Source organism: Triturus cristatus, chromosome 6 (assembly GCF_964204655.1).
Source record: "Triturus cristatus chromosome 6, aTriCri1.1, whole genome shotgun sequence".
NCBI lineage: Eukaryota > Metazoa > Chordata > Amphibia > Caudata > Salamandridae > Triturus > Triturus cristatus.
The window spans coordinates 1,942,323,145-1,942,344,145 of record NC_140589.1 but is presented as its reverse complement, the minus strand read 5'-3'; the positions used below and the strand labels follow the sequence as shown (position 1 = coordinate 1,942,344,145).

General features: G+C 48.9%; 1 protein-coding gene across 2 annotated transcripts in view; it reads right to left on the bottom strand.

Annotated features, from left to right (window-relative positions):
- The window catches only part of LOC146822549 (uncharacterized), a 249,153-nt gene that overhangs the window by 132,965 nt on the left and 95,187 nt on the right, over positions 1 to 21,001 (bottom strand). For both annotated transcript variants that reach the window (XM_085613666.1, XM_085613667.1), the window contains exons 3-5: positions 20,557 to 20,667; positions 19,947 to 20,048; positions 1,398 to 1,439 (exon numbers count right to left, since the gene is read on the bottom strand). In XM_085613666.1, the coding sequence (XP_085469792.1) occupies positions 1,398 to 1,439; positions 19,947 to 20,048; positions 20,557 to 20,667 (255 nt within the window). The remainder of the gene's footprint in view (positions 1 to 1,397; positions 1,440 to 19,946; positions 20,049 to 20,556; positions 20,668 to 21,001) is intronic.

Here is a 21,001-nt window from a genome sequence, read left to right as displayed (position 1 = left end):
GGAAGGGTAAGAGCAAGGAGGGGGAGAAAGGGAGGAAGGAGGGGAAGGGTGAGAGAAAGGAACGGAGGAAGGAGGGGAAGGAAGGAAGGAGGGGAAGGGAGAGAGCAAGGAGGGGAAGGGAGAGAGCAAGGAGGGGAGGGGAGAGAGCAAGGAGGGGAAGGGAGGGAGCAAGGAGGGGAAGGGAGGGAGCAAGGAGGGAAGGGTGGGAGCAAGGAGGGGAGGTGGGAGCAAGGAGGGGAGGTGGGAGCAAGGAGGGGAGGTGGGAGCAAGGAGGGGAGGTGGGAGCAAGGATGGGAAGGGAGGGATGGGAAGGGAGGGAGCAAGGATGGGAAGGGAGGGAGCAAGGATGGGAAGGGAGGGAGCAAGGATGGGAAGGGCGAGAGCAAGGAGGGGAAGGGCGAGAGCAATTAGGGGAGGGGGAGAGCAAGGAAGGGAAGGGTGACCACAAGGAGGGGAAGGGAGAGCAAGGAGGGGAGGGTGGGAGTAAGAAGGTGCGGGTAGAAGCAAGGAGGGAGTAAGGAGGGGAAGGGTGGGAGCAAGGAGGAGAAGGGTGGGTGCCAGGAGGGGGAGGAAGGGAGCAAGGAGGGGGATGGAGCGAGCAAGGAGGGAAAGGGTGTGAGCAGGGAGGGTGGGAGCAAGGAGGAAATGGTGGGAGCAAGGAGGAAATGGTGGGAGTGAGAAGGGGGAGTGAACTAGCAAGGAGGGGAGGGAGTGAGCAAGGAGGGGAGGGAGTGAGCAAGGAGGGGAGAGAGTGAGCAAGGAGAGCAAAGTATGAGTAAGTGGAAGAGTGAGAGCAAGGGGGAAGTGAAAGCTAGATATAATAGGAAGGATGAAAGGGAATTAAGTTGAAATCAAGGTAAAAATGAGCTAAAAATGGAGCGAGTAAGAAGAGTGAGAAGCCGGCAGAGGCGATCAGGAATGATAATGGAAACAATCAACCAAGTGGTAGGGGGAGAAAGGTAAAATGAGGAGGCCGAGCAGGAGCTAAGGGAGCTCCAGAGCGAGGTGGAGCAGAAAGATAGGGTGTGAGCGCGTGAGCTGAAGGACAGTTACTCTAGATAGGGGGAAGTTAGCAAGCGAGCACGGTGAAAGAAAGACAAGTGAGGAGAGAAGTAGATATACCAAGTGGGGCGTAAGAGAAATATGGAAAGCGGAGCATAAGGGAGAGAGTAAGCGGAATGAAAGGAAGGATGAGAACATGGTGAAAAAGAAGCAGTGAGCGAGCAGGCTAACAGAGGGGTGAGCGGTAAAAATGTAACTCTATAGTGATTGTAGAGCCTGGCATGAGAAAAGCTGCCTTGTCTACTTCATGCAGATCAATAAACATCTTTATGTTAAGAAAACACAGGTTGGTCCACACCTTCAATGGATTTAAATTGAAAATGAAATAATTTTACCTTGTGGGCAGCAATCATTTCCAGATAGAAGTTCTTGGAGGCCTGAAGACATGAAATAAATCCAGAAGTCAATCATCAGTCATGCAAAAGCCGCACCAGATTAACGTAAAAACGATTGCAGGTTCAAAATCAAGTGAAATGGTGCCATATTCTGAACTTGTGCCAAAGCATTCTCAGGGAAACAAGAAAGTTACTAATACATTAAACAGGCTGCGGTCGACATAAGAACCTAATCCAGGAAAGGTGAAATTGTATCATTTCTAGGGCAGCGCAAACATTGAAAGAAGCAACCAAAATGTAATTGCGCATTAACTAGTGTTGTCAGTGCTTATGCATGTGCCATATCACAGCCTTTACCTTATGGCACTCATTAGTGGCAGGCTAGCATACATCTGTATATATTAAAAGAACTGAGCCCAAGAATAGAATATCACATTGCTGGGAAATGACCGAACATAGAGGGCCAGCCACCCGAGAAGTACATATCGCCTTGCATATACAAAGTCCTGCAATATTAAAGGATACGCTGTGGTGATGTTGGTATGACAATCTTCTCAGATCTCACAGCATGCACCAAAACCTTCCTGCCACCGTCCCAGAAACGTGTGCACCCAGTGGGCAGAAAAGATGGAGCTCATTGTTAGGTTTTTAAGGTCTCGCTGAGCCAGCGCATGCGCTGCCTTGCGAGAAATGTAGTGTGTGGGTTTTCAAAGTGCTGCCACAGGCTTTTGGCGGCCTAGCGCTGGCGATCACGCGAGCGTGCACACGCGCAGCCGCCATCTGTCTTTGATTGTGATCACTTTTACAGGCCGCGCGGCCGTGTCACTTTCACGGCCGCACGGCCAATGCTTGTCCTATCAGCTCACTGGTGAGTGATATAACGCAGTCCAGCCTGAGAACATCTCTCCCATGACGTGACCACATGGGTGTGTTGAAGAAAGCCAATTAAGGCAGCTATTATTTATGATTCGCTAGTCAACACACTGCAGACAAGGCCCAAATCCCCTTTGACAAGCCTCGCCCATTCCACAGTCATCACTGCACCTCTTTCCAGAGTTTAGCAAACAAAGGCTGGTCGAGTTCAACCTTTTGAGAAGCATTTAAAAAGCACGTTCTTACCGGTGCTTTATGTCAGAGTGGATGACATACTGTCCTCGTTCAGTGCATGCAAAGCGGTTGTGGTTAGCAACAAACGTGCGAGCGCGCACACGTACACACACGCGCACACACACTGCTGAGGCGGTCTCCCTCCCCTACCGCGGGAGACAAGTAACAAGTCCCAGGCATAAATCAACGGCGCGGGAGGCATCCTCCATTCCGCACTTTAGGGTGTTAAATGACGGCCGTAAACTCATTGACCCTCATTTCCTAATGAGGCCTGTTGCCTACACTGACAGTGAAGACAGCTATCCATCAGCAGAATCGCACAGTCTCCTGTGTTTTACAACTGTAGAGTTCTTGGCCAGCAAGAACTTAGGGGACACTACATTTCTGGGACAAACACGACAACCTTGAAAGGAGGGGGGGGAGGGGTTGGAGCAAGGGGGCCTGGCTTGGCTCGGACAGCCAAATCAGCAGCTAGCCATCAAACAAAAGATGTAAATCTGGCAATAAATGTAATGAGACTGGTGCAAATCGGCGCTAAGTGTTCTTTTGGGATCTACCTTCCAATGCAACCCCTCATTGCTTTGGAAAGTTGCCCTAAAGTAACACAAAGCAGCATCTGTACTACTTTGCGTCAAAGGGGGGGTACATGGGAGGTACAAGAGTATACAGAGAATATGCAGAGGGACCAGGGAACTAAAAGCACTACCTTCACCGAAGTTGGGCACGTCTCATGGCCCTTTCACAAACAAAACCATTAGAGATTTAAACAAGCATTGGCATAGCCAATAGTTCTCGCTTTTCGGACCTTATAAGTATTTAGTTATGCAGCACAATATCCCGGGTGCAACAACATCAACTGTTGCATGGCTAAACACTTATAAGGTCCCAAAGGCGAGACCTATTGGCTATGCCAATGCTTGATTTTCTGTGTAGGTCTCCCCTGTGGGGTTGAATCTTAAATATCCACCAAGCCCTGTCTTGTGCTCATCTTTGCAAAAGGAGTAATGTAGCAGCGTCTTAGCCCGGTACAACCAGGAGACTCTAAATTAATAGGATTGTTGTCTCTGGGATGTAAACCTATAGAATGTGACCAACGAGAGGAGACTACAACCTGCTGAATGTGGCAGTCGCCCTGGGAGATGCTAGTGCCCCACCATGACCACTGAGCAGAGGTATTAGTACTCTAGAGCCCCACCATGACCACTGAGCAGAGGTATTGGCACTCTAGTGCCCCACCATGACCACCAGAGAAATAGAGGTATTGGTACTCTAGTGCCCCACCATGACCACCAGAGTAGAGGAATTGGCACTCTAGCGCCCCACCATGACCACCAGAGTAGAGGTATTGGACCTCTTGGTACTATAGCACCGCACCATAACCACCAGAGTAGAGGTATTGGACCCCTTGGTACTCTAGTGCCTCACCATGACCACCAGAGGAGTAGAGGTATTGGACCCATTGGTACTCTAGCACCCCACCATGCCCACCAGAGGAGTAGACGTATTGGACCCATTGGTACTCTAGCACCCCACCATGACCACCAGAGGAGTAGACGTATTGGACCCATTGGTACTCCAGTGCCCCACCATGACCACTGAGGAGTAAGGGTATTGGACCTCTTGGTACTCGAGTGTCCCACCATAACCACCAGAGGAGTAGAGGTATTGGACCCCTTAGTACTCTAGCGCCCCACCATGACCACCAGAGGAGTAGAGGTATTGGTACTCTAGTGCCCCACCATGACCTCCAGAGTAGAGGTATTGGTACTCTAGCGCCCCACCATGACCACCAGAGGAGTAGAGGTATTGGTACTCTAGCGTCCCACCATGACCACCAGAGGAGTAGAGATATTGGTACTCTAGTGCCCCACCATGACAGAGACGCAACCCAACACCATTTGACACCTATGCACCCGGCTTCCCTGGGTGAGGTAACGCGAGTACTCCGGTGCTCCTGTGGGTGTTGGCCCTAGACACCTCTAAGTCCAAAAGGGTTCGCTCGTAGTCATCCTCTAAGTGTCCTTAATCTTTAAATTTCCAACCGCGACTTTCCCCAGAGAAGTTAACGGCGATTCGCGGCTGTGTTCTCACACTGCACGCATCCCCCGTGTGTCCCCTACGTCACTACCTTGGGTGGTTCCTTGTGGTCCAAGCACATCTACAGGCTCTAGGCCTTGTGTCTAGTTCAGTCGTGGTTCTTATACCACTTTATTGGTATATGGTTTGGTACGCCCCTAGAGACCAAACGTGTATTTGTGCTTTTACTGTTCAATACTGACTTGTAACTTAAGTACTTCGAACTCCAGCCTCATAAAGAGACTAGAGGGGTGTGTTTTATCTTAAATACATATATCTTGAATATATACCTGGTGTGGTTGTCCTTTCATTTGGTGATTCAAGAGATTATAGACTGGTAAAACAAGCTGCTTTACATTCCTTCAAGACTTAGCCTGAAGGCTGCTCTCCATAGCTACCACTAGGATAGCTTTCAATAAAGGTTGTCTTTAACCTATCACCATAAGGGGTTGTTTGGACTGATAAAAGGTTCCCACTAGAACTAGTGGACAGCATATATCAGGCCAACTTCTCACACATAGGGTACCTGTAAAACATATACTGTAGCCCAGTGGACCTATGCCGGTGCCATAGGGTGTCAAGTACCTTAGCCTTAACTTGGATGTTCCACAGGAGCAGACGACTATTCCTCAATCCCCCACTCCACTGCCACGAACACAAGATTCACGAGAAGCAGAGGGGGAGAAAGGGGAGTTGGAAGAAAAGAGAGGAAAACAGAGACTGCACTGCTTCACTTCTCTTGAACTGGTCTCGGGTTGTAATCTTCCAAGATGACCTAAAAACCAAAGGCAGAATATAGCAACTACTTGCTTAATAGTGAGAAACCTTAAGTGCCTCCCTTAAACGCCGGTCTATCCACACTGCCTTGCTGCTCTCTTATGGATTTCGTATGGAGAGATTATTTGCTCTGCGCCTTACTAAGTGGTTGCAACATTTTCTGTTATTCTTCTGCAACATAAAATACAGTGTGAAATAATAAACTACTATAGGAAATTACCATATGTATTTCTCTTCTAACCAGAATTCCCCGTTACCTGTATCACCAGTTGCTAAGTTGTAAGAAGATTCCAATGTATTTACTTGTTTAGCTTTCTTTGATTTTAATGTTTTTTTCCTTTTTTACAGTAATTCCTTCTTCTATTTGGTTGGTAAGTATATATATATATATATATATATATATATATATATTCAACAAAGTTACCCCACGGGTGGAGGCACAAACCCAGGACAGCTCACTCTCCACGCCATTAGCACCTGGAAATTCTGCCGCCGACGCGTTTCAGGCCATTTGCCCTTCCTCATGGGCGGTCTTAGATCAACTGAGGCAAGCAAAGAACCACCAGCACGTGCCCTTCTTTTATTTCAATTAATCCTCAATAGGAAATGCTCAAGAATTATGGGACTGGTAGTTCAGAACAATAAAACCGCAAATACGGTGCTGCCATCAGTTCACAATCAAATCCGGGTAAATGCTAAGTGCGGGAGGAGTGAAAATAAGTCCTGTCCCGTTCCGCTCGCCGCTCGTGATCCATAGGCAGCAGCAGACCCACAGACTTATAGTGGTGGTGCCATCCGTGACCGGGGTCGGTCACAAAAATATTCAACAAAGTTACCCCACGGGTGGAGGCACAAACCCAGGACAGCTCACTCTCCACGCCATTAGCACCTGGAAATTCTGCCGCCGACGCGTTTCAGGCCATTTGCCCTTCCTCATGGGCGGTCTTAGATCAACTGAGGCAAGCAAAGAACCACCAGCACGTGCCCTTCTTTTATTTCAATTAATCCTCAATAGGAAATGCTCAAGAATTATGGGACTGGTAGTTCAGAACAATAAAACCGCAAATACGGTGCTGCCATCAGTTCACAATCAAATCCGGGTAAATGCTAAGTGCGGGAGGAGTGAAAATAAGTCCTGTCCCGTTCCGCTCGCCGCTCGTGATCCATAGGCAGCAGCAGACCCACAGACTTATAGTGGTGGTGCCATCCGTGACCGGGGTCGGTCACAAAAATATTCAACAAAGTTACCCCACGGGTGGAGGCACAAACCCAGGACAGCTCACTCTCCACGCCATTAGCACCTGGAAATTCTGCCGCCGACGCGTTTCAGGCCATTTGCCCTTCCTCATGGGCGGTCTTAGATCAACTGAGGCAAGCAAAGAACCACCAGCACGTGCCCTTCTTTTATTTCAATTAATCCTCAATAGGAAATGCTCAAGAATTATGGGACTGGTAGTTCAGAACAATAAAACCGCAAATACGGTGCTGCCATCAGTTCACAATCAAATCCGGGTAAATGCCAAGTGTGGGAGGAGTGAAAATAAGTCCTGTCCCGTTCCGCTCGCCGCTCGTGATCCATAGGCAGCAGCAGACCCACAGACTTATAGTGGTGGTGCCATCCGTGACCGGGGTCGGTCACAAAAATATTCAACAAAGTTACCCCACGGGTGGAGGCACAAACCCAGGACAGCTCACTCTCCACGCCATTAGCACCTGGAAATTCTGCCGCCGACGCGTTTCAGGCCATTTGCCCTTCCTCATGGGCGGTCTTAGATCAACTGAGGCAAGCAAAGAACCACCAGCACGTGCCCTTCTTTTATTTCAATTAATCCTCAATAGGATGGGCTGCCCAAATGGGTTCCATGCTTGCTGCCTTATGGGACCTGGCTTCACCCGTCCTCGTTGGGGCAACAGGTTGTGGATGAAGACGGACTAGCAAGCGAGGGGCTCATCCAGAGCCTGAATTAACGACAGATAAGCAAGCACCGATTCACGGCGAAATAAGTGGACTCTCTTTCCCATAAGGCAGCAAGCATGGAACCCATTTGGGCAGCCCATCGAGGGGCGTGTCATAGTGCCGATAAATAGAGGGAGAGTGTCCGCAATTGCAACCATCAACGTCCAGCCTCTGAAGAAGAGATTTAACTCGAAACGCGTAAGGCAAAGCGTTGGGACTGCTCGTTTTCTTGCCCGCTAAGTTCGCCTGTACCGAAGATTAAAGGTTGAGAGGTTAACCTTACCTGCTGTCCGAGTGCTTCCTGCATGTGTGGCAAACCTCATGAGCATTGATATATATATATATATATATATATATATATATATATACACATATAAATATATATTATATAACCATATCTACTTGAATATAGTCTTAAATTACTTATTTCTCTGCTTTTGGGATAAATGGTAATGCTGCAAGTTCTTCCTCTTTCAACAGAAAAATAAATGCTAGTCTCTGAAACTAATTGTCCACCTTATTTCTTCAGGGAATAGGACTAAGTACCACAGGAAAACTCTACGTCGTCTTTGGCATATTTTTAGAGTCTAAACCAAACGCCCAAAGTTATAGCAAAGTTCCTTCACTATGGGCCTTCACAATCGCCAAAGTAACTAAACACTATGACTTACTTGGTGATCAGGAACCATCCTAGTTACCTCTCACCGAAGTTAACTGGACTATGTCAGGCTGCAGAAAACGGGCTGGAACTACATGGAATGCCTCCAAAACCTTTACTCAAATTTGGCTCAGGAAATCCTCATTCGTGACTCTCAGACGCAATAGAAAATGACCGTCTGGAAATACCTCTTGACTTCAGAAATGCTCAGAAAAATAGCAGCGTAACAAAAGCTGCCCATCTACCAGAGAAAAACGGTTGAAATGTGCTGTGCTAATGAGAAGCGCGAGCTAACACAGCTGAAGAGACTAATCCTGCTTAAACACTAGACCGCCAACCGCTTCCTTAGATGCGGCGGCCATCTTGGAATTCAGCGATATGTACGCGGCCAACAATCGGAGCCACAAAGCCACTTGCCTAACTGGAATGGCTCTACGTATCCTGGCATACAGGTAACGAAGACTTCTCTCTACAGGACGGGCTCTAGCACTTGACTGACCAATCCTGACATAGGGTACCTGTAAAACATCTACTGAAGCCCAGCGGACCTCTGCCGGCGGCACAGGGTACCTGTAAAAGATCTACTGTAGCCCAGAGGACCTATGCCAGAGGCACTGGGTACCTGTAAAACATCTACTGTAGCCCAGCGGACCTCTGTCGGCGACATAGGGTACCAGTAAAACATATACTGTAGCTCAGCGGACCTCTGCTGTTGGCATAGGGTACCTGTAAAACATCTACTGTAGCCCAGCGGACCTATGCCGGCGTCATTGGATACCTATAAGACATCTACTGTAGCCCAGCAGACCTATGCCAGCGGCATAGGGTACATCTACTGTAGCTCAGCGGACCTCTGCTGGCGGCATTAGGTACCTGTAAAACATCTACTGTAACCGAGCAGACCTATGCAGGCGGCATTGGATACCTGTAAAACATCTACTGTAGCCCAGCAGACCTATGCCGGTGGCATAGGGTACCTGTAAAACATCTACTGTAGCCCAACGGACCTAAGCCGGCGGCATTGGATACCTGTAAAACATCTACTGTAGCTCAGCAGACCTATGCAGGTGGAATTGGATACCTGTAAAACATCTACTGTAGCCCAGCAGGCCTATGCCGGTGGCATAGGGTACCTGTAAAACATCTACTGTAGCCCAGAGGACCTATGCCGGCGGCATTGGATACCTGTAAAACATCTACTGTAGCCAAGCAGACCTATACAGGGGGCATAGGCTACCTGTAAATCTACTGTTGCCGAGCGGACCTATGCCGACGGCATTGTTTACCTGTAAAACATCTACTGTAGTCCAGAAGACCTATGCCAGCGGCATAGGGTACCTGTAAAACATCTACTGTAGCCCAGCAGACCTATGCTGGCTGCAGAGGTTACCTGTAAAACATCTACTGTAGCCCAGAGGACCTATGCCGGTGTTATAGGGTACCTGTAAAACATCTACTGTAGCCCAACGGACCAATGCCGGCGGCACCGGGAACCTGTAAAACATATACTGTAGCCCAGCGGATCTACGTCATCGGCATAGTGTACTTGTAAAACATCTACTGTAGCCCAGCGGACCTCTGCCGGCAGCATTGGATACCTGTAAAAACATCTACTGTAGCCCAGCGGACCTATACCTACGGTAATGGATACCTTTAAAACAGGGATGTGGAATTCCTATAGCCCGACGCCCAGGACATATTGTTTGGGGTCAAGGGCAACAAGTTTTAATGTGAATTTTGTCCTTGGGACAAGGAGGCTTAACCCCCTGCAGTACAAACCCTCTGGCTGCCAGTTTGCAGTACCCCATTAAGGATCAGGGAAGGAAGTTAAGTTAATATTTGTGTGCATATGTTAATCCTGTTCAAACTTGTATTTATGGTTCATTAATTGAAAGCATTTATTATTAGGGTGAGCGCTCTCAATAAATAGAAGTTCTGACTGCACTACTGACAGTGGTTCCAGTATAAAAATGTGTACTAACGTTTTCAAAGTTTAGCAATAGGAGGCTATGCATAATTCTCCCAGAATGCTCTCTGATTGGATGTAAATTTTTGCAAAAGCTTGAAAGCAAGATTAGTGATTTTTTGCTTTGAATATAAAATGTTACTAAAAAATGAAAGTAGGAAACATTTTTTTTTTTCTAAACTACTGTAAAATTTCAGGTACCATTTCTTTGCAGCATCACTAAGTAAAATGTGTTGAAGCATGCTAGTATTTCCTCAAAATATTCATATTAGAAAATCAGTGTAACCAGTTTCAATAACATTTTGGGAAACATAAAAATAAACAAGCATTAGCCAAGCCAGTAGGTCTGAAATGGTGGTCAGCTTTTTAGTTTTGGCAATGTGCGACTTGTTTTTGCATGGTTTTTGTAAAACCTTATTGATGTGAGAGCTGCCGGACCCTCACCATTATAACAAACATTGGCTAAAGCAAAAAATGTTTTTGGTCTCAAAAAAGCACACACTGCCACATTAGTTACTGGCACTGAACAAAACTAATTTGTGTGCCGATATGCTCCTTGTGAAAGAGCAGAATGTTGTCACTCACCGTGAAGCCAGCCTATACAGAGAGAGAGAGAGAGAGAATTTTAATAAACACAAAAGGTGATGGTTAACGCAAGACCAAACTAGGGGCCCAATTATTAAAGAAAGTCTCAAAAGTGCACCCTTGGTATATGTCCTTGCTTTAAGGCAGCAATATGGCTTTCGTGAATTCACAAGAATTTACAGCAGTAAAGCAAGAGATAGTACTCCTAGAAAATATTTGTGAACTTCATTTTAGCATGAGCATATATGCATGTGTAGATTTGCTCATGCGAAAACCTGAGTGTTTGCAAGTTCACTTTCCCTTCAACCACTTTTTTTTCCAACTCTGGAAGAAGATTTACGTCTGCCATTGTCAGGAGTAAATTTAAAACATTTCTCAGTATTGGAAACGATTAGAGAAGAGTTGTTGAAAACCCTCAAAACATGCAAGTTAGTAGGTTTGCAGACTCAAAAGGACATTCCAACCTTGGAACTATTGTTTACCACTACCTTCAGTCCCAGTATGTAGACCTGCGGAAACGTAGCAACATAAAGGGATTGCTAGTATTCAAACACTGCTATGGTATGAGCCCTGGCATAATCCGAGAGGCTATATAAGAGCTCTTATATAATGAGATTGCTGCCATTATCTGTCGCCGCACAACATGGCACCAAAGGGACAAGTGGATTTTGTTACAGGACAAGTAGATTTATGAAGCAACCTGCCCGATGGACAAGTAGATATTTTAATAAATTCCACACCCTTGCTTTAAAACATCTACTGTAGCATAGCGGACCTATACCTGCGGCACTGGGAACCTGTCAAGCATCTACTGTAGCCCAGCGGACCTATGCCAGCGGCATAGGGTACCTGTAAAACATATACTGTAGCCCAGCGGACCTCTGCCAGCAGCATTGCGTACCTGTATATCATCTACTGTAGCCCAGCGAACCTATACCGGCGGCATAGGGTACTTGTAAAACATATACTGTAGCCCAGAGGACCTATGTCGGCAGCATAGGGTACCTATAAAACATCAACTGTAGCCAAGCGGATCTCTGCCGTTAGCACTGGGTACCTGTAAAACATTTACTGTAGCTGAGCGGACCTATGCCGGCGGCATTGGGTACCTGTAAAACATCTACTGTAGCCCAGCGGACCTATGCCGGTGGCAATGGATACCTGTAAAACATCTACTGTAGCCCAGCGGACCTACGTCGGCGGTACAGGGTACCTGTAAAACATCTACGTAGCACTGCAGACCTACGCCGGTGGCATAGGGTACCTGTAAAACATCTACGTAGCACTGCAGACCTACGCCGGCGGCATAGGGTACCTGTAAAACATATACTGTAGGCCAGTGGACCTATGCGGGCAGCATAGGGTCCCTGTAAAACATATACTGTAGCCCAGCGGAACTAGTTCGGCGGCATAGGGTACCTGAAAAACATCTACTGTAGCCCAGCAGTCCTATGCCGGCGGCATAGTGTACCTGTAAAACATCTACCATAGCTCAGCGGACCTCTGCCGGCAGCATTGGTGTGAGAAGTTGGCCTGGTATATGATGTTCACTAGTTAAAGTGACCACCTTGTACCATGCCAAGCAACCCTTATGGTGTGGTTGTAAGTCAACCTTTTCGGACTAGCTGCCCTAGTGGTAGCGTAGGCTAAGCAGTCTTTGAGGCTAAACTCGTGAAACGTGTTAAGCAAGCTGTTTTACCAAATGCAACCCCCTTTTATACCAATGAAAGGACACCACACAGATATATATTCAAAATATATATGTTATTTATTTCTCAAAGTAGCCCCTAGTCTCTTTATGAGCACAGGAGCACAAATCGTCAAACAAGATTACAGTAGAATACACAGAAGTTGCACTTTATATGGATAGGCCCTGGTGGCCGCTCGAACCATATACTAAAATAGTGGTAGAAGAACCACGAACAGGAAAGGGAAAAGGCCTAGGGCCTCTAGAATCGCTGGGCCTACAAGGAGCTAACTTCAGTTAGTGACCAGGAGGTCCACGGGTTGCGTGTGCAGAGCAAATAGTCACACGCGTGCTCCCATAGGTTTCAATGGGTGCGTAAAAAGTACAAAGTTACTGCAAAGAGGATCTTCCGGATGGACTAGGAACTTAAGATTGGAAACACAGACACTAGAGATGATTCTCTACACTTGGGCACCGGAGTGCCAGCTTTACCTCACCCACAGGAAGCGGGTGCATAGGCGAAGTGCGTCGGGTTTCTTCTATCTGTTCCGTGGAGCCTGTGGACAAAGATGCTGCAGGCGGTCGGTCTGGAAGAGATGCGGTGGATCCAAGAGTGGATCGGAGATGTTGAAGACCTGTAAGCAGAGGGGACAGTGTTCACAGTCACTAGCCAGTGACCAGCGTGGCACCAGGTGGGTACCAGGCGATGTCGGGTGCAAACAGGAAGAAAGGTGTAGCTTGTCTCTGCAGCCACGTGGTCCCTGAAGGTCGACGACGTCCAGGAGTCGGGTCACGAGCTGTCCCACGCAGGCTCTCGCTGTCGGCGGTGTCGGCGACTTGATCGAAGCAAACAAGCCTTGGCAAAAGCAATTGTTGTAGGAGATGAAATAAGCTGATGGTTCTGACCAGCAAGGTCAGAGGGACTGCTCCTTTGGAGGGGAGCAAGGGCCAGCCTGGAGCAACCAGATCAGCGGTGTATTTCTTGAAGTTCGTCGCCAAGATGGCCACTAGCCAGCGGGCCAGTAACCGGTTAGGCGCGTCGAGTGGCAAAATGCAGAAGGGCCCCACGCAGATCGTGGAGATGCTGGAGGGCTCACCTTTGGTGCAGATGCTGCTCGGGTGTTGGGCTTCTCAGATCCCAAAGCACAACTTGGAGGGAGCCTCGGTTGTTGCACTTGTCAGCTTGTCGTAGTCGTTCCAAGATGGCTGGCTCCACGTGTCTCGGTGCCTCCACGGGTCTCCTCTTTTCAGGGACTGTGGATCGGGCGGTGAGAGGTCTGGAGGTCCAGGTCTTGTCAGTCTCTGGGCTCGGGCTCCGGCGGGAGGCGGCGGCAAAGCGGACGTTGATTCGCTGGATGGTGCTTGCGTTAGCAAGGTGGTCACTCCCTGACCACAGGGGAGATTGGCTTCAGTCCTCTGTGCGGCAGAGCGTCGAAGTTCCCGTCTTCTTCTTAGTTTCAAGTTGATTCCAGGATGTCTGAAGTCTTAGGACACAGCTCCTACCTTTAAGCGGATTCTAGGGGCCGGACTACCTGCTAGGTCCCTCCCTAAGGGTGGGACCAGGAAGGGGGGTGGTTACACCCCCAATCCTTTGTCCAGCTCGCCCCAGGCCCGGGACTGGTGTGCCCCAGGACCGGTTTGAACTGGCATATGCACCGAGGCTCCTTGTGAGCCTCAGGCATGTCTGGTTTCTTTCAAGCCCTACCTGACCAATACACAAAATCCTGTCTGGGGTGGTGCACGCACCTCCCCTGGCAGGAAACCCTTTGTCCACACCTCCCAAGCTGGAAGGACTCCCAGCAGCAGGAGGGCAGACTTGTGTCTGTGGTGGCAGCATCCATTTTGTGGAGCTGAGGCTATGTCTGATTTTACCCGGGTTTCAGGTACTGTACATGTCGTGTCCCTCTAGAAGGGTGGAATGCTAACCCCGTCGCCAGAATTGGCGAGGGGTTAGTATTCCAATTCGTATGACACCTTACTCGACATGTTTTGATAAAGCCAAACCAAAGTTAGCATTTAACCGCGAGGTTCATAATGCACTTAAGAGTATATGGTATGACGATATCTGGAAACAGTAGAAGGAAGTTGTTCCGACCACTGCAGACAGGCTCAGCTCATGCCAGAGCACCATCTCACATGGAACCAAGCACTCTGCCTTCAGGATTGTTAAGGCCTGCCATAGGAGTGACTTATAGGTTAACATGTGTTCCATTTAAGGTTAGGTATAGGTATACTACACCTTAGTAAGAGGTGGTTACACCAACTTACCCCAGCTGAGGGATCAGCCAGTTGTGTCAAATTTGTTAGGCCAAGCCTGGGGTGGCATAATACATGCTTCAGCCCCTGGCAGGCCTTACATACACCAATGCCCTGGGTACCTAGTGTACACTGGTACAGGGGCTCACAGGGTGATCCAATTCCAATAGGTTATGCACCTAGGGTGCACAGTGTCAAGTTAGTAGAGAGAACAGCAGGCTGGGGGTCTGATTGGCAGGCCCACAGCCTCAATATGTCAAAAACCAGTGAAGCAAAAAGCAAAAATTTGGGGTGACCATAGGATAGCAGACCCTACTCTCCTACAATTGGGTACCTGTAAAACCTCTTCTGTAGCCCAGCGGACATATGCCGGTGGCACTGGGAACTTATAAAACATCTACTGTAGCCCAGGGGACCTATCCTGGCGGCATAGGGTACCTGTAAAACATGTACTGTAGCCCTGCGGACCAATGTCAGTGGCATAGGGTACGTGTAAAACATCTACTGTAGCCCAGCGGACCTATGCCGGCGGAACTGGGTACTTGTAAAACATCTGATGTAGCCCAGCGGACCTATGCCGGCAGCATTGGGTACTTGTAAAGCACTAACTCTAGCCAGAGGGGAACAAAGTGGCCTATATCGTTCAAATATCTGCCTTGTGTTCTGGTTCCGCTAGACGGAGGAGGTTCACTCTGATTCTGGGTTCTGATCTTTCAAGTCCCAATGGTTTTAAATGTGCAACTGGAAGTGCAGTTGGTACCAGACCAGGTTCTAACATGGTCATCATAGCAACAGTGACTCCCCTCGGTATCTCTATTTCTGTGGGTTACCCAGTCACTGAGAAGAGGCAGAAGCTTCATTTCTTCTTTCCATCCGACGAGTCGCATGGTGAGACTAATGGTGGGGCGCATGATGCAACGCATAGTGTGGTGCATGGTGAGACGCATGTTGAGACGAATGGTGTGGCGCATGGTGAGACGCATGGTGTGGCGCATGGTGAGGCGGATGGTGTGGTGCATGGTGAGACGAATGGTGTGGCACATGGTGCGATGTATGGTGCATTGGATGGTGAGAATGGTGAGGTACATGGTGTGGCGCATGCTGCAGCACATGGTGAGACGAATGGTGCGGCGCATGGTGAGACGAATCGTGTGACGAATGGTGTGGCGCATGACGTGAAGCATGGTACGGCGCATGGTGAGACAAATGGTGAGGCGCATGGTGAGACGCATCGTGTGACAAATGGTGCGGTGCATGGTGTGAAGCATGGTGCGGCGCATGGTGAGGCACATGGTGCGATGCATGGTGCATCGGATGGTGAGAAGAATGGTGAGGTACATGGTGTAGTGCATGCTGCAGCGCATGGTGAGACGAATGGTGTGGCGCATGGTGATACACATGGTGTGGCGCATGGTGAGGCACATGGTGCGATGCATGGTTGTGAGAAGATGGCCTGGTATATGATGTTCACTAGTTAAAGTGACCACCTTGTACCATGCCAAGCAACCCTTATGGTGTGGTTGTAAGTCAACCTTTTCGGACTAGCTGCCCTAGTGGTAGCGTAGGCTAAGCAGTCTTTGAGGCTAAACTCGTTAAAGCGTGTTAAGCAGGCTGTTTTACCATATGTAACCCCCCTTTATACCAATGAAAGGATACCACACAGATATATATTCAAAATATATATGTATTTATTACTCAAAGTATCCCCTAGACTCTTTATGAGCACAGGAGCACAAATCGTTAAACAAGAAAGTATTACAATATACAGTAGTTGCACTTTATATGGATGGGCCCTGGTGGCCACTCAAACCATATACTAAAATAGTGGTGTAAGTACCACGACTAGGAAAGGGAAAAGGCCTAGGGCCTCTAGAATCGCTGGGCCTACAAGGAGCTAACTTCAGTTAGTGACCAGGAGGTCCACGGGTCGCGTGTGCAGTGAGGAAAGTTACACGCGGGCTCCCATAGGTTTTGAATGGGTGCGTAAAAGTTCAAAAGTTACTGCTAGAAGGGTCTTCTGGTTGGACTACGAAATCAAGACTTCAAACCTAGACACTAGAGATGTTACTCTACACTTGGGCACCGGAGTGCCAGCTTTACCTCACCCACAGGAAGCGGGTGCATAGGTCTCGAAGTGCGTCGGGTTTCGTCTATCTGTTCAATGGAGCCTGATGACAAAGATGCTGCAGGCGGTCGGTCCAGAAGAGATGCGGTGGATCCAAGGGTGGATCGGAGTTGTAGAAGACCTGAAAGCATAGGGGACAGTGTTCACAGTCACTAGCCAGTGACCGGCGTGGCACCAGGTAGGTACCAGGCGATGTCGGGTGCAAACAGGTGATGAGGTGTAGCTTATCTCCGCAGCCACGTGGTCCCTGAAGGTCGACGACGTCCAGGAGTCGGCTCACGAGCTGTCCCACGCAGGCTCTCGCTGTCGGCGGTGTCGGCGACTCGAAGGAAGCAAACAAGCCTTGGCAAAAGCAGGAGTCGTGAGAAATGAAGAAAGCGGATTGTTCTGACCAGCAAGATCAGAGGGGCTGCTCCTTTGGAGGGCAGCAGGGGCCAGTCTGGAGCAACCAGACCAGCGTCGTAGTATTCAAGGTTCGTCGCCAAAATGGCCACTAGCCAACGGGCCAGGGACCGGGCAGGCGCGTCGAGATGCAAAGTGCAGAGGGGCCCCACGCAGATCGTGGAGATGCTGGAGGGCTCACCTTTGGTGCAGATGCTGCTCGGATGTTGGGCTTCTCAGGACCCAAAGCACAACTTGGAAGGAGCCTCTGTTGTCGCGCTTGCAGCTTGTCGTGGGTCTTTCAAGATGGCTGGCTCCACGTGTCTCGGTGCCTCCACGGGTTCCTTCTTTGCAGGGACTGTGGATCGGGCTGTGAGAGGTCCGGAGGTCCAGGTCTTGTCGGGCTCTGGGCTCGGGCAGGAGGCGGCGGCAAAGCAGACGTCGAGTAGCTGGTTGGTGCTTGCGTTAGCAAGATGGTCACTCCCTGACCATAGGGGAGATTTCCTTCTGTCCTCTGTGTAGCAGAGCGTCGAAGTTCCCGTCTTCTTCTTTGTAGCAAGTTGATTCCAGGATGTCTGAAGTCTTAGGACACAGCTCCTACCTTTAAGCGGATTCTAGGGGCCGGACTACCTGCTAGGTCCCTCCCTAAGGGTGGGACCAGGAAGGGGGGTGGTTACACCCCCAATCCTTTGTCCAGCTCGCCCCAGGTCCGAGGCTGGTGTGCCCCAGGACCGGTTTTAACTGGCATATGCACCGAGGCTCCTTGTGAGCCTCAGGCATGTCTGATTCTATTCAAGCCCTACCTGACCAATACACAAAATCCTGTCTGGGGTGGTGCACGCACCTCCCCTGGCAGGAAACCCTTTGTCCACGTCTCCCAAGATGGAAGGACTCCCAGCAGCAGGAGGGCAGACTTGTGTCTGTGGTGGCAGCATCCATTTTGTGGACCTGAGGCTATGTCTGATTTTACCCGGGTTTCAGGTACTGTACATGTCGTGTCCCTCTAGAAGGGTGGAATGCTAACCACGTCGCCAGAATTGGCGAGGGGTTAGTATTCCAATTCGTATGACACCTTACTCGACATGTTTTGATAAAGCCAAACCAAAGATAGCATTTAACCGCGAGGTTCATAATGCACTTAAGAGTATATGGTATGACGATATCAGGAAACGGTAGAAGGAAGTTGTTCCGACCACTGCAGACAGGCTCAGCTCATGCCAGAGCACCATCTCACATGGAACCAAGCACTCTGCCTTCAGGATTGTTAAGGCCTGCCATAGGAGTGACTTATAGGTTAACATGTGTTCCATTTAAGGTTAGGTATAGGTATACTACTTGGACCGGCCGATCCGCAGGGGTAGGGTTAACGCTGTAATCCAACTGCAAAACCACAGCAGTGCTGGCGGAGACCGGTACCATTATGGCCCGGCACGGATTGAACGAGGGTTAAGCATTGCTTACCCCGGTTGACACCAAGGTACCAACCACCCCTACACATTTTTTAGGGTGCTGTAATGGTGGCCGCTCCTTCACTATTCGCTTTGGGTGACCACCACCAAAAAATGTGGAGGTAGTATATCACTAGGTCCTGAGGAATTGCCATCAACTTTGATAAATAGGCAAGAAACATGTCGACCTCTTTTTAGCGTATCACTACACAACATTGAAGTGACGACACGCGCCATTTTCATTTTAATTAGGGAAGTAACCATACTCATTAAATTATTTTTGGATTGGATTATTTTTCCCTATTTTAACGCACACAACACCTTCACGTGTACTGACACTAGGACCCTCACTTGCACTTCACCTATCGGCTCTGGAAAAAAGATCTCCGAGAAGTAGGCCCCTCAACGGGTGCCTGATCGGGCATTGCAGCGCCGGCCCGAGTAGGAGCAGACCCGATGATGAAGCAAGACACCTACTTGTCAGGTGTGTGAGGGTCTTATTCCAACAAGGAGATCACTCTCCGACTTTTCATCGGTTTCTACCACACAGTTAGCATTTTTCTTCTTTTTTCGTCTCTCGATAGGAACTTCATACTCAGTGTTTGAATATAGTCTTCTGGGCATGTATGCTGGACCTGATCATAAAAGCCCTTCCTTGACTTCCCCTCATCTTTTTGATTTATAGGTATACTACACCTAAGTAAGAGGTGGTTACACCAACTTACCCCAGCTGAGTGATCAGCCAGTTGTGTCAAATTGCTAGGCCAGGGGTGGCACAATACATGCTTCAGCCCCTGGTAGGCCTTAGATGCACCAATGCCCTGGGTACCTAGTGTACACTGGTACAGGGGCTCACAGGGTGATCCAATTCCAATTGGTTATGCACCTATAGTGCATAGTGTCAATTTAGTAGAGAGAACAGCAGGCTGGGGGTCTGATTAGCAGGCCCACAGCCTCAATATGTCAAAAACCAGTGAAGCAAAAAGCAAAAATTTGGGGTGACCATAGGATAGCAGACCCTACTCTCCTACAATGGTGCATCGGATGGTGAGAAGAATGGTGAGGTACATGGTGTGGCGCATGCTGCAGCGCATGGTGAGACGAATGGTGTGGCGCATGGTGAGACTAATAGTGTGGCGCATGGTGAGACGCATTGTGAGACTAATAGTGTGGAGCATGGTGAGACGCATCGAGTGATGAATGGTGGGGCGCATGGCGTGATGATGCATGGTGCATCGCATAGTGCGACGCATGGAGTGACTCATGGTGCATCGCATGGTGCGGCACATGGTGAGACGAATGGTGAGGCACATGGTGCGATGCATGGTGCATCGGATAGTGAGAAGAATGGTGAGGTACATGGTGTGGCGCATGCTGCATCGCATGGTGAGATGAATGGTGTGGTGCATGGTGAGACATTGCGTGACGAATGTTGCGCCACATGGTGAGAAGAAATGTGTGGCGCATGGTGCAGTGGGTCGTGCGGCGCATTGCCTGTGAACGCTTTTGCCGTTGTCCATACTCACTGGCGCTGGGAGGCTTGTGATGAGCACGCAAATCCTTGCCGAACAGCACCTCCTCATGTTTAATCCTCAGCAGGATGTCTGGGCTGGGAACGGAACAGCCGGCTGTGGAGAGGGAGAGAGGTTACTCTTAAGACACGTTATAAGCCCCCTGTCATATAAAAGCTGGTTAGAAACAGTGGCATACACTACAGGCATCACAGACTCCTATCTGTGCAGTGTAAGCTCCGGAGCGGCTACAAACGGTGATGTACAGAACAAGCCGCACAGACTCTTAGCTCTGCAGTGTAAGCTCTGGAGCGGCAAGGAACGGCGGCATATAGTACGGGCAGCACAGACTCTTACCTCTGCAGTATAAGCTCCGGAGCAGCTAGGAACTGTGGCATACAGTATGGGTAGCACAGGCTCTTATTTCTGCAGTATAAGCTGCGGAGCGGCTAGAAAGGGTGACGTACAGTACGGGCAGCACAGGCTCTTACCTCTGCAGTGTAAGCTGCGGAGCGACTAGAAACAGTCGCATACAGTACAGGCAGCACAGACTCTGACCTGTGCAGTGTAAGCTGCTGAGCGACTAGAAACTGTGGCATACAGTACGGGCAGCACAGACTCTTACCTTTGGTGGCTTTTTTCAGGTCTTCTCTCTTGTGAACGGTCAGCTTCTTTGCATATGGCTCATCTTCCTTTTTAATTCTGAACAGGGTGTCCGGATTGGTAATGCTATAGCCTGGAATTCAAACATCAGATTCTAAATTAGAAGCTACTGTGTGATCCTGCACAATTCTTGCAGCTTGCATAACCAAAGCAGAAAATAAATAAACAACATTTTATCATTTAACTAAGAGAAACATACATTAATGATTCAAGGGTTCAACAATAGGAAACTGCACGAAAAACTTCACTAAGCTGCAGGAGATAATCTATTCAGGATTCTTGCCAGACCTTAATTTTAATCAAGTGTACCCGCTTTACAATGTGTCAGGACCCCAACAGACTGCGTTTGTCCTCGAAGCAACATACATTTATTGCCACCAATTCCGAGGCACAGGTATCCTGGTCTA